The 12,880-nt window shown below is 37.6% G+C and overlaps 2 protein-coding genes across 9 annotated transcripts in view; one reads left to right on the top strand and one right to left on the bottom strand.

Annotated features, from left to right (window-relative positions):
• The window catches only part of TMTC3 (transmembrane O-mannosyltransferase targeting cadherins 3), a gene marked incomplete at its 5' end in the record, with an annotated part of 314,399 nt that extends 305,649 nt beyond the window's left edge, over positions 1–8,750 (top strand). For all 4 annotated transcript variants that reach the window (XM_079938133.1, XM_079938132.1, XM_079938134.1 and 1 more), the window contains one exon: positions 4,739–8,750. In XM_079938133.1, coding sequence (XP_079794259.1) covers positions 4,739–4,761 — 23 coding nt within the window. In that variant the 3' untranslated portion in view covers positions 4,762–8,750. The remainder of the gene's footprint in view (positions 1–4,738) is intronic.
• KITLG (KIT ligand) overlaps positions 1–12,880 on the bottom strand; it is an 88,618-nt gene that overhangs the window by 10,975 nt on the left and 64,763 nt on the right. For 4 of the 5 annotated variants that reach the window (XM_079938137.1, XM_079938140.1, XM_079938136.1 and 1 more), the window contains 5 exons: positions 12,175–12,334; positions 11,658–11,741; positions 2,864–2,973; positions 2,417–2,484; positions 1,078–1,154 (listed from right to left, as the gene is read on the bottom strand). In XM_079938137.1, the coding sequence (XP_079794263.1) occupies positions 1,115–1,154; positions 2,417–2,484; positions 2,864–2,973; positions 11,658–11,741; positions 12,175–12,334 (462 nt within the window). In that variant the 3' untranslated portion in view covers positions 1,078–1,114. The remainder of the gene's footprint in view (positions 1–1,077; positions 1,155–2,416; positions 2,485–2,863; positions 2,974–11,657; positions 11,742–12,174; positions 12,335–12,880) is intronic. The other variant, XM_079938139.1, reaches the window with a different exon arrangement.

Below are 12,880 nucleotides of genomic sequence, written 5' to 3'. Positions count from 1 at the left end.
GAGACCATGTCTGTAATAATCGGGCGAGTAAATGATCCTCTAACCACGAGGGAGTGCAGGGGAAGAACTGAAGATTTAGGAAGATGAAAGAACACTTATACACCACTGTAATAAATGGGGGTTCATGAGCAGAACAGAATTAACAGTGAGTTGGCAGAAGTACAAATGGGAAGAGCATGCATGACGTTGGATCAGGTTAGTGCCATTCAGGGTGCTCCCTGCACCGCGTCTGCAGCTTGGGAGTTGAGAAAGTAGACAGGAGAGGGGAGAGGAGGTATAAACATCAGTGCCCTCTGGTCATGTTTTCCTAGTCTCCTTTCTCCCCAGGCCCTTCACAGACCCACACAATCACAACAGGTTATCTGTCCCCGGTTTATATTCAGTGTGTCCTGGGCTCTGGACGGTGATGAGGCACAAGTATTATGTCATGTGGCAGGTGGCACTACCTTGACAATTTCCCTCTCCTACTGTATGGGATTTTTTTTTTTTTTTTACTGTATGGGATTTTGACCTTTTCTACTTTTCCTTAAAATAGCAGGGCAATGTTTTTGATTTTCATTTGTTTCAGCATTTAACAAATGAGATACTTTTCCTATCATGTTAATCACACCTAATTGAAATTGATTTTATTTATTTTTCTTCTATTAATAATATTTTATTTTAGTCCTATTTAGTCCAAAATATTTTGCCCCTTGTCTAATTTATTTTCTGGCCTCAAAAATAGGAAACACTCAGAAATTCCCTGGTGGCCCAGTGGTTAGGACTCCATGCTTTCACTGAAGGCACGGGTTCAACCCCTGTTTGGGGAACTAAGATCCCCCAAGTCCCAGTGGCGTAGCCAAAAAAGAAAAAAATTAGGAAACGCTCAACTGTTAATGCTTTGTATATCTCCCATACAAGATGAATCCACTACACTGGAATAATACTGCTTGCCTCTTAAAACTTGAGAATGCACAATTACATAACAGCTTCAGCTAACATACTGACCCCAGCTTGATAGAAGACTTAATAAATTTTGGTGTCTAGGATGCTGCATAGTTCTTGTTACATCTTTTAGCTTGAATTCTTAATACTTACCAATATACGAAAGTAACAGTGTTGATACAAGCCACAATTACACTTCTTGAAACTCTCTCTCTTTTTCTTGCAACATACTGAAAAAGAATAAGAAACACGCTTATTTGCATTTAGACAGAGATTCTGAAGTAACCATGATCTGGGCATTGTAAAGGGCAGTTTTTATTTTTCTGTAAATACAGTAGCAAAAGATTGCAAAATTGAGTGGGAAGCTTACCTTCATAATATTACTGTAGGGAAGAGGGAAGACTTCATCTGCTTCCACATAGTCTCCCCAAGTAGTTAAAAAATTCTCTACGCATATGCAGATACACATACGGAAAATGCTTATATGCACTTAATTTGTGAATATGTACACATACAGCATAAGAGAAAATAACATGCCAAATGAAAACTATAACTGAATGTAAAATCAAAGCATTGGTCCTGGAGCAGTATGGGATAGGGTAAAAACGTGATCAGCGTCAGCCACCATAAGTGGCAAGGTCTCACAAAACAATTTTTGTATTTGGCTTTGAATAAAATACTGAGTAGGTTGAGAAAAATTAAGGGCTCTGAAAGCCAGAGTGAGGTCAAATATATGAAGTATGCAAGAGAAAAATAACTGAAAGTATCTTGACTAGGAAGTGATATTAAGAATGGGGTTTAGGGCTTCCCTGGTGGCGCAGTGGTTGAGCATCTGCCTGCCGATGCAGGGAACACGGGTTCGTGCCCTGGTCCGGGAAGATCCCACATGCCGCGGGGTGGCTGGGCCTGTGAGCCATGGCCGCTGAGCCTGCGTGTCCAGAGCCTGTGCTCCGCAACGGGAGAGGCCACAGCAGTGAGAGGCCCACGTATGGGCAAAAAAAAAGAAATGGGGTTTACAGAAGAATGAGGCAAAGGTGGAGTTTAGAAAGGCCGAGGAAAAGAAAGATTCTGTGGTAGCAACTCAGTCAAGACATAATAAAGATATGGATGAAGATAATGACTATTGCCAAAGAAAGAGCTAAGCATGTCTTGGCTATAGTGTGGAAAAGAGGAGAATAAGCAAACGTGCCTCCTGAGCTCCATGACCAGGAACGTGAGCAAGATTCTGCTGTTTATAGAAATAAAGAGAGCAGAGATGATACCATAAGAAGGGTTATGAAGACAATTATATGAAGGTATTTCCCAAGTAAATGGAGATGTAGGATTGAAGAGACAAGGAGAGATCAGAAATGTGGATAAAACTTGGAAGACATCAGTTGGGAGCTGCCACCATAAGAGTGAAACACTTCTTAAAGATGTTATGAGCACATGCACGGTATGTGAAGTGGCAAGGTCAAGCTTACTTATGCACACATTTAGTAAAACAAAATACCTTATCTCATTATCCTCTTCATTAATCTGTATATTTTCAACTGCCCTTGTAAGATTTGGTTGTTTCTTCTGGGAAAAGAACAGTGATATATACATATATTATAAAAATATCAATATATCATGTACTATTTAAGAGGTAAACAGTCTCCACTTCTATGTTTTCATCAGCATGCAGCATATAAAAATACTTTTGCAATAAGAAATTATGAAAAATGCACGGTTTTATCAACTCAGCGTTTTTAGGATGTTGGAGATGAAAGAATAATAAAGAAACTGAAAGATTTAAATAGTAATCAAATGAAAAATATTGTTTTCTTGGTAGGATCCTTTCTTAGAAAAGGGCAGTTTGTTAGCTAATCATTGATGTAATATAGTATGAACAAATAAATATATAAAGTTCAGAAATTTTGTGATCAAGGGGAAAGAAAAAAAGAATAGCAACACTTACCTTCCAGTATAAGGCTCCAACAGCAAACCCAATTATAAGAGAAAAGAATGCCGGCAATGCTACGGCTGCCCATTGTAGGCTGGAGTCTTCAATGGGATTTGAGGCCTTCCCTGTAATTTAAACAGTACAGTGGTGAACACAGTACCTCCATGCCAGAGGTTTTGCTCTTATCCTGTGGTTGTTCCCAACTGTTTCCGAAATGTACTCTTGACCTATCTGTTTAAAATATTTAAAATGCTGATTTTCCTGCTTGCAATGCAAGTCCATGTAGTCTCCAAAAGATACAAGTTGAAAAACGAAAGAAACACCACAGACAGAGGGCTATTTGACTTGGTTAATGCAGACCATATGGAACACAGATGACATATACCTGCAGATGATTTCTATCATCAGGCAAATCCATCTTCCATGCCTTTATCTTCTAATATCTTCTCACTTTCTCACACTTCACATCTTGCCAAGAAATTTTAAAGAAGACATTTTGCAACCCGGATCAAGGTCTGGATGCATGCCTCGAGCTATGTTTGGCCTGCCTCAAATATTAAGTTAATACCTGTACATTGTGGTTAGAGTACTTTTAGGGACCTCAAGTTTAGAATTATGGTGTCTCCTCATCACATCTTCAGCTGACATTTATTGGATGCCAGGTAGGGCCCCGAACTGTACCATGGAGTAAAGGTTTGAATTTTCAGACTTTCTGCGTTCGAAAGTCTGAGACTACTGAACATGAAAGAATGGCTGGAAGTACCAGTGTCTCCTTAAGCTGACTCTAAATATGTAATTTAGTGAGAGAGAAGACACACACATGAGTTTAACTTGGGACACCTCCCTTCACCCTGCTTTGCTCTTCCATGAGAAGCAGAATGATTCAGGAATTAAACAACACATCTCCCCCAAGCGTCTCTTGTTCCCAACACAAAACTTAACATTTTGACAGATTTTTCTGTCTATCTCCTTACAAGGAACAGCTTAGTTGTTTGAAAACATTGACACATATGTGTCAACTTGTAAGAGTTAAACTTTCAGTTTTCTGTTGAAGATGTAATACAGTTAGAAATTGTACACTTTCAACAATCGTATGATCAAAATGTAAACCAATCCAAGGGAAAGTGACTGTTTTGGGCTATGATATTTTGCAATGATACTTGGGTACTGTGTCAGCCTATAGTCACCTATTTAACATATAAAATACCTAAAGTACATGATATAAAAGAACCAAACCACTGTATGTGTATCAGCATTTAAGATGGAAAAATAAACTCATAGATTTAACCGAAGAGGCAAGAAACAAATGTTATCTATTATAGTGAGAACAGAAATTGCCCATTTCCCTACCATTGGTAAACCTGGTACAGGAAATTCATTAATTCTATGATTCTTATGTTTCCAAAGAGGCTCTCAAAACAGTAAGTCTCTGTGTGTGTGCTGGGGTAGGAAATGGGGGGGGATGTAGTGAGTCATGGGTGTCCCTTATCCTAAGGGACATTGGGTAAAGTGGAATCTTCCATTCACGTAACCATGGATCACTTCCTTAAGACTAGACTGACAGCTCTTTTGGCCCACCTCACATCCTATAACCCCATGGGAAATATGTTTTAGGCATCTTAAATTAAAGCTCAACATGAATTCTATCACCAAATTAAGGCTTAGTTATAAAATGGGATTTGGCATAACTGAAGTAATACTGTTATTCCAATAATATAGCTATTTTAAGGGTTATATAAGATTATGTGTACTTGTCAGGGATTTTACTACCATTTATAAAGGTGTTTTCTATGAGGAAATGGATTTGGAGTTAACACGCAATTCTGACCGTTTTAGAAATGCTTATATCGTTATCTGTAAATAATTTGGCTGTTTGTGTTTATATTCCAGTGACATGTTTGAATTCTCCTTGATGGCCAACCCACGATGGCCCACACTGTCTATTGGGATTGCTGGCATGTGATTATGATTTGGCCAGGTGACATACATAGACATGTACAGAGAGAACAAAGAAAGCTATTAATATTTTGTCCCCAGCTCCAACAGAAAACTAATGAGCTAAGATGGTGCTATGGAGAACTCCATTACCTATGTTTGGGCAGCCAGATGCCCCAGAATCAAGGCAGCTAAAACCCTGCTCTTCTTGTTCTATCCAAAAGCCAAATCTTGAACTGCATCGATCAGACCAGAGGAAAGACCACACCCACCAGCAATAAGCAAAAGGAGCTTACTACAGAGTGAGGTGTTCTGGGACTCCCCACTCAAAATCTTTCTCAGGTAGGAGGACAGCCCCTGAGGGAGGTGTTTCTTTAGAGGCTAAAGAAAGCTCTCACCTCCCTCTACCAGAGCACTGTGACTTTTTAACCACTTTAAACTTCCACCCCTAGGACTATGGCCCTGAACAAAGTTCTGGAATCTGACTAACACGCAGCAGCAGTCCTCTGGCAGGAGAGAGGGAGGGAGAAGGGAGGGGGTCAGACCCACAGGAACTGCACCTCCCTCCCACAGAGGTGTCACCTCACTTTGCTTATTTCTCTTGTTAATGCAAATGGCTTCACAGCCAGGCCTTGGCTAACTCTTCAGTGATCCTGCCATTCCTCTTCCAGGGAGAGAAAAATTGATGTTATCAGAAAAGGCTTGCTTACGCCTCCAGGGCATAATACTTACTACTGCTGCTATCAGCCAGGGATCAATGAGATCTGAATTATGTGCCTCAAGGCCCATATGAAGGGTATTAGGGCCAAAGCTTTTCTTTTATGAAAAGATCGCCCCAGAAAGTGTATGGGGTGGCGGAGCTCATCTGGACAGGATTTGAGTAATCCCAAATTCCTGGGTTGTTTTCATGTTAATTGTATCATTATTATGAAAGCTGTCCACAGTTCAAAATTTGTGGGAACTGATTTGTGTGGTTTGACTAATAACATCAGACATCTCTACAAACGCAGAACACAAACTGTGCAACAATTTTGCCGAACTCCTTTGTAGAGTAAGTCTGCTTATGGGGACCATGCCTATGAACATGGCTCTCTCCTTGGTCCTTAAAAAGTATGCAACTCAGTATTCTCTCCCTTGATTCAGGTTCAAAGCTCACCGCAGGCTTGCTGGCACTTCAAAGCTCACCACTGACCCAGCCTCGGTGCTAGATCTCATTGTTCTAATAATTAATGATGAACATGTACTATACATCAAGCACGGCTCCAAGTATACATGTGCTAACTCATTTAAAACTCACAGAAGGGCTTCCCTGGTGGCGCAGTGGTTGAGAGTCCGCCTGCCGATGCAGGGGACACGGGTTCGTACCTCGGTCCGGGAGGATCCCACATGCCACGGAGTGGCTGGGCCCGTGAGCCATGGCCGCTGAGCCTGCACGTCCAGAGGCTGTGCTCCGCAACGCGAGAGGCCACAGCAGTGAGAGGCCCCCGTGCCGCAAAAAAATCAAAAACAAAAACTCACAGAAAACCTGTGGAGAGATTATCAACCTCCATTTGATTGAGGATTCCAGAGATTAAGACAGTTGCCCAAGGTCACATAGCTAGCCAAGGTCTAGAGCTGGGATATAAACCCAGGCAGTGTGACTCAAGACTGTCTGGAAGATGAGTAAGTTAATGCCAAAGTAAGGATTTTCTTCTCTATTATTTAAATATACTATCTGTAAGAATCTCAATCATTTTAAAGACATCCTTTTAGCTTGGTACTAAGGATATTACTGTAACTTTGAAAACACAGTTCCCTTTGGATAACTTATACACTTTTACATTATCCCATGATTTTCCCTTATAAGCTACAGAGAGGGCATTACACCTCTGGATTCCTCCTTCATATGCACTGGTCCTCTGGCCAGCCTGGCCACATTTGGGGTCTGTCTTATCCCTGAAAACCAGCATGCTTTCTTCAAGTTTCCCTGACCCTACTCCCGAAAAAGTCTTACCTCCTTTATGCTACAACTAAAAGCTTTTACATACTTCTATTATACATATTATATTATAAATAATATATATTATAAAATACTATGACTTATTATTTGTGTCTGTTTCTCCTATGAGAATGTACACCACATAAGAGCTAGTCTTGTGCATGGGTATCTAAGTGCCATATTCATTCATGAGTGACAACACCTGGCCAAAAGCTGATTATGCAAGACCCATATTTTTTACAAAAAGGAAGAAAAAAGAAAGGAAAACAAAAAGGAAGACTGGTCATTCATGTTGCAATTTAAAAAGTACCTATAAACTCAGAGGTACAGGACCAAATAGGTGTTTTATATTCAGTTTGTCTTTTAAAGTAAGTAGAAAAGACTTTTTCTTCCAACCATGATTATAGCATATTAGCCTTCCCAACTTAAATAATTATTATACTAAACAAATTATACGAGGCAGCTATTTTCAGACATCAGCCAAGAGGCAGCCCAAGAGTGTAATCCCCGAGAGAGGAAAAAACACACGTGGTAAGGCTCACGACTGTCCTGATTTTCTGGCTGGGAGGCACCTTCAGACTTAGTAGTCCCACTGAGGTAGGGAATCAGAGGATGAAGTTCAGGGTTGCTGCCCTAGCTGGAGTTTATGAGGCAGGGTTATTTGTGGGAAAGGAGCTGTGCAGAACAGGAGCGGTAGAAGTCTCTGGAGGAGTCTCCTTAAGTCATTGGTTGACTAATAAGCTGTACAGGCACAGGCAACGACTTCAGAAAACCTGGCAATAAACAATGCCCGGGAAGCTATGACTTTAACAGAGACCCTGGCAGTCAATTCAGAGACGAAGGAGTTCTGACAAGCAAGAATGGAGAGATTTTCCAGGTACTCAAGAAACATCTCAGAAACTCTGTGCCTTAGAAATAAAGCTACTCTCTCGCCTCCCTCTAAGAAAGCTTAAAAAACATGACTGGGAAGGAAAATAAATCTGATCTGCTAGGAATTGAACTGCCTACCAGTAAAAAAAACTCAAAAGTCTCTGAAGGAATGCTACAAAATCCAGATATTCAACAACATAATATCCGTAATATCCAACATATGTTCAAAAATTACTAGCCATCTAAAGAGAAATGTGACCCATAATCAGGGAGAAAAAAATCAGTTAATAGAAACCAAGCTGGGATGACCTACATGTTGAAATTAGGAGATAAGAACTTTAGAGCAGCTGTTATAACTATATCCAAGGGCCAAAAAACAAAATATTGTTATAATGAATATGCAGATGAAAAATCTCAGCAGAAAAATGTAAAATATAAAAAGAATCGAATGGAAATTCTAGAATACAAAGTACAAACTTAGAAATGAAAAGATACACTGGAATCAAACCTGCAGACTGTATACCACCAAGAGTGAACCCTATGTAAACTATGGACTGTGGGTGATTATGATGTGTCCATGTAGATTCATCAACTGTAACAACTGGACCACTCTAGTGGAGGATGTTGATAATGGGGGAGGCTATGGGTATGTGGTGGTAGGGGGTATGTAAGAAAATCTCTGCACCGTCCCCTCAATTTTGCTGTGAACCTTAAACTGCTCTAAAACAATAAAGTCTTAATAAAAAAAAAATTTAATGGCAAAATGAAAATTTACTGGAAGAAAAATTTAGATTAGAGATGTCAGAAAAGCCAGGGAACTTGAAAACAGATAGGTTGAAATTATTCACTTTGAAGACTAGAGAGAAGAGAGGTTGGAAAAAAAACCAAACTGAACAAAACCTCTATGATCTGTGAGACTGATATTATCAAATTGCCTAACATATATGGGATTGGTACATGTGTGATTCTACATGTGTGTGATTCCTCTCAAAAGGAGCTGAGAATGAAGAAAAAAATGTTTGGAAAAATTATGGCCAAATTTCCCCCAAATTTGAGGAAAATAAGCTTACGTATCCAAGAAGCTTGGCAAACAACAAGAAAACCACTCCTAGGTGCATCTTTTTTAAACTCCTAAACAGAAGAAAATTTTGAAAGGCAGAGGGGAAAAATGATCCAGTACATACAAGGGAAAACATCATACAAATGCTGCCTGCCTTTTTGTCAGAAACAACAGAAGCACGAAGACAATGAAGCGACATCTTTAAAGGACTCAGAAAAAAAATTCTTTTAACCCAGAATTCCATGTCTAGTAAAAAGTACCTGCAATACTGAAGGCAAAGACATTTTTCAATTAAAAGAAAAAAAAATTGTTTTGGTGGCAACAGATCTGCACTACAAGAAATGCTAAAGGAAGCTCTTCAGCCAGAAAGGAATTAACACTAGACAGAAATTTGGATTTACAAGAGGGAATGAGGAGTAACAAGAAATAATAAATATGTGGGTAAATATAAAAGATTCTTTTTCCCTTCTCTTACTTTCTTTAAAAGACATATGATAGTTTAAAGTAATAATTTTAAGACTGCATTGTGGGGCTTATAACCTATGTAGATATATGTCAACACAGCACAAAAGATGGTTGTGGGCAAGTGGAACTATCCTGCTTCAAGGTTCTTATATTGTTTCTGGATGTGCTACAACATTAACTCTAAGTAGAATGTTACAAGTGAAGGTGTATGTGGTAATTCCTAAAGCAACCACAAAATGACGTCAAGAGGTGCTGTTGAAAAGCCAACAGAGTAATTAAAATAGAACACTAAAAAAAAAAAAAAAAAAAATCAACACAAAAGAGGTCTGTAAAGGAGGAACAGAGTATCAACAAACAAATGGGGCCAATAACAAAATGGTAGACCCACATCCAACCATACCAATAACTGTACTAAATACAAACAGATGAAACACTGTAATTAAAAGTAAAGTACTGGATAAAATAGCAAGGCCCAACTATATCCTGTCTACACGAGATGTACTTTTAAAATAAAGACAATATGTTGAAAATGAAAGGAAGAAAAATGATATACATGAAAACAGTAAGCAGAAGAAAGGCTGGCTCTACTAATGTCAGACAAAATCCACTTCAAGACAAGAGCTCTACCAGAGTTAATATGGGATATTGCAGTAAGATATAAAGGTCACTTAATCAGGGAAGACATAACAATAATAAATGTATAAGCACCTAATAGTAGACCTGCAAAACAGACGAAGCAAAAAACTCAGAACCAAAAGGAGAAATAACCAAATCCACATCCCACATGGAAAAGGAAATCCCATTTCCTTTTCCAAAAGGAAAGATTTTTAATGTCCCACTCTCAGTAGGTAATAAAAAATTAGACAAAAAACTTAATAAGGATATAGAAGATCTAAACAACACTATCAACTACTTGGATTAAATCTGAGAATGCTACACCCAAAACTTGAATAATACTCATAAAATGTCTCAATAAATTTCAAAAGATTACAGTGTATGTTCTCTGACAATAGTGGAGTTAATAATAAGATATCTAGAAAAAACACATATTTTTAGACAACAACCCACTTTTATATTACCCATGAATCAAAGAAGAAATCACAAGGAGAATTAAAAGAAGTATTTTAAAGGTATGATAATGGAAACACAACATATCAGAATGTGTAGAATATAGCCAAAGCTGCTTTTAATGAAATTTATATATGTGCTTATATTACAAAAGAAGATGGTTTAGAGTCAATGATCTACTTTTTCTACCTTAAGAACTTAAGAAGTTAGAACAAATTGAGCAAATTAAACCCAAAGTAGAAGTAGGGAAATAATAAAGATAAGATTAGAAATCAATGAAATACAAACAGAATTTAAGAAGACAAAATGTCTTCTTTGGAAAGATTAATAAAATTCATAGTTAGTAGGAAAGACCTTAACTGACTAACATACAAAGTGTCTCTTCAAAACTTTTCAGATCCAATGTGTTATGTGATTCAGAATTTTACATCTTAGAAGGTTTGGGCCTGTAAATATTGTATATTATATAATATTTTCAATGAGGTCTGGGTAGTACCCTATAATCAAACACATTAATATTTCCTAGTGAAATGCATAGATATTCACCTTTAGAAAGATAAATATTATAAATAGCTTCATCACAATTCAGGTCAGGTTTTGTTGGCAAAAAATCCAAAACAAATTGGATTTTAGAGCTTTTTCTTTTAATTTCTGAATTGTAGCATTGCTATTGTAGATTTGTATTAAATTGATTACTCCTTTTTACAGATAGGTCTTTGATGTCCTTGAACATATGAGAGTGCCCCATTACTAAGTCTTAAGGGATGGCTTTCTTAGCTAAGATCAAAGGATGAACTTTTTCCCCCTACAGTTGCCATGAGGCTAGAGGATCAGGATACTTAGTAAATCCAATGACCTTTATAGTGACCTTTGCCTCCATTTGAAAAAAAGACATTAGACTTCCAGGTAACTGGGTTCTTCTTCACCACCGAGGACAGAAATCTCAGAGAAAGAATATTCTCCCCTAACATGTAATTTTATAGTAAAATAACAAAAATCATCAAATTTCCAAACACACAATAGTAAATAGTGATATACACAACAAAACAGAAAATATCCTTGGAATTTTATAAAACCAGCACTTGTATTTTCCACTTTAAAAGTCCATTTTCGTCAGGCAAATTCTACGCGAAATATACTTTAAGTCAACAATGAAAAAAGTTCATAAATCATACATCTAAAAGTAATTTTATGCCTTATTTAAAATAATCTTAGCAGAAAATTTATTGCCCCGATTAAACATTATCTCTAGCTATAGGGAAATCCAATTGTAAAAACCTAATATTTAATTCTCAGGAAGATCATAAGAGGAAGAATAGCAACAGAACAGCGTTAATAGTAATGATTGTAAAAATTTCCTTTAAAGCCCATGCAATACTCCTACAGATGCTAATTGGAGCCATGCATGCATTAAATCAGATACATGTACTTACTATTACTGCTACTGCTGTCATTCCTAAGGGAACTGGCTGCAACAGGGGGTAACATAAATGGTTTTGTGACACTGACTCTGGAATCTAAATAGAAAGCAATAATGTGTCAGTGTTGCATGGTGATTTACATAAATTACAGAGTCCTCAAAAGGTGAAGTGCAATATCAGAGTACTTTCCAGGTCTGCTTCCCAAATCTAGATTATTCAGATTTGAGAAGGGGACATTAAGAAGACTGGAGGTGAAGAATAATATAATTGTACGTTACTAGCAAATATCAGATAAAAATATGACTATCTCATATATTGTTTACTCATGCACAATAAGTGTTGTTTTGGCTTGAACACCAACAAATCTACAACTGTTTCTTTCATGCCACTGATATTTGCTTTTATATTAGACATACACACATCTTTCCCTAGCTACACATATATTTGAGTCAAAGGTAGATTCTTACCTATACATATAAGACTCAAACTTGCTTTTTATACTTGTATTAGAAATGCTTATATGTCTTACCCTTTTCAGGACTTGATGTTGAAGACATCACACATTCACTAGTTTTAGAAGCCACCATCTTCAAGTCCTTGAAGGCATCGATGGATTTATTAAAAATTCCAAAGAATTTTTCAGGAGTAAACAGCCTAGGTTCTGGGCTCTTAGATGATTTTTTTACATTCTAGAAGAAGAAAAAAAATAGGATTATATTTTTCAAATAGTCTATAGATTTAACTGATGTCAAGGTAATAGACTATAAATGTGTCCTTGAAAGATTCAAGTGAAACGGACACTTTTAGACAACTGTTTTAACACATATAATTCAAATTTGTACTGCAGGGTAAATGATCCCATCCAGTTCAGTCTGGGGCTCAACTCCGGATAAAAGGAAGAGGGTGGTGGTGAGGGTGAGAAAGGTGAATACAACATCATAACAATGAAATAATCCTAACAACAAATTACAGACACTGTTCTTTAGAGATGCTCATTAAAATTATTACTCCTCATTAAAAAAAAATACCCCTCCATTAATACATGCTCCAAATAGTCAATAATTTAAAAGTCTGACGATAATAAGTACTGGCAAGGACATGGAGCAGAGGGGTCTCTTATAAGTCACTGGAATGCCATAAATTGGCACATTTGATGTTACCTAGTAAAGTTGGACATGCGCCCATCCTGTGACCCAGAAATTCCACTTCTAGGTAAATACTCTGAGGAAGCTCTT

The sequence above is a fragment of the Stenella coeruleoalba genome (assembly GCF_951394435.1).
Source record: "Stenella coeruleoalba genome assembly, chromosome: 11".
In the NCBI taxonomy this organism is placed as follows: Eukaryota; Metazoa; Chordata; class Mammalia; order Artiodactyla; family Delphinidae; genus Stenella; species Stenella coeruleoalba.
The sequence above is the reverse complement of the archived record's forward strand: the minus strand, read 5'-3'. Positions and strand labels throughout refer to the sequence as shown.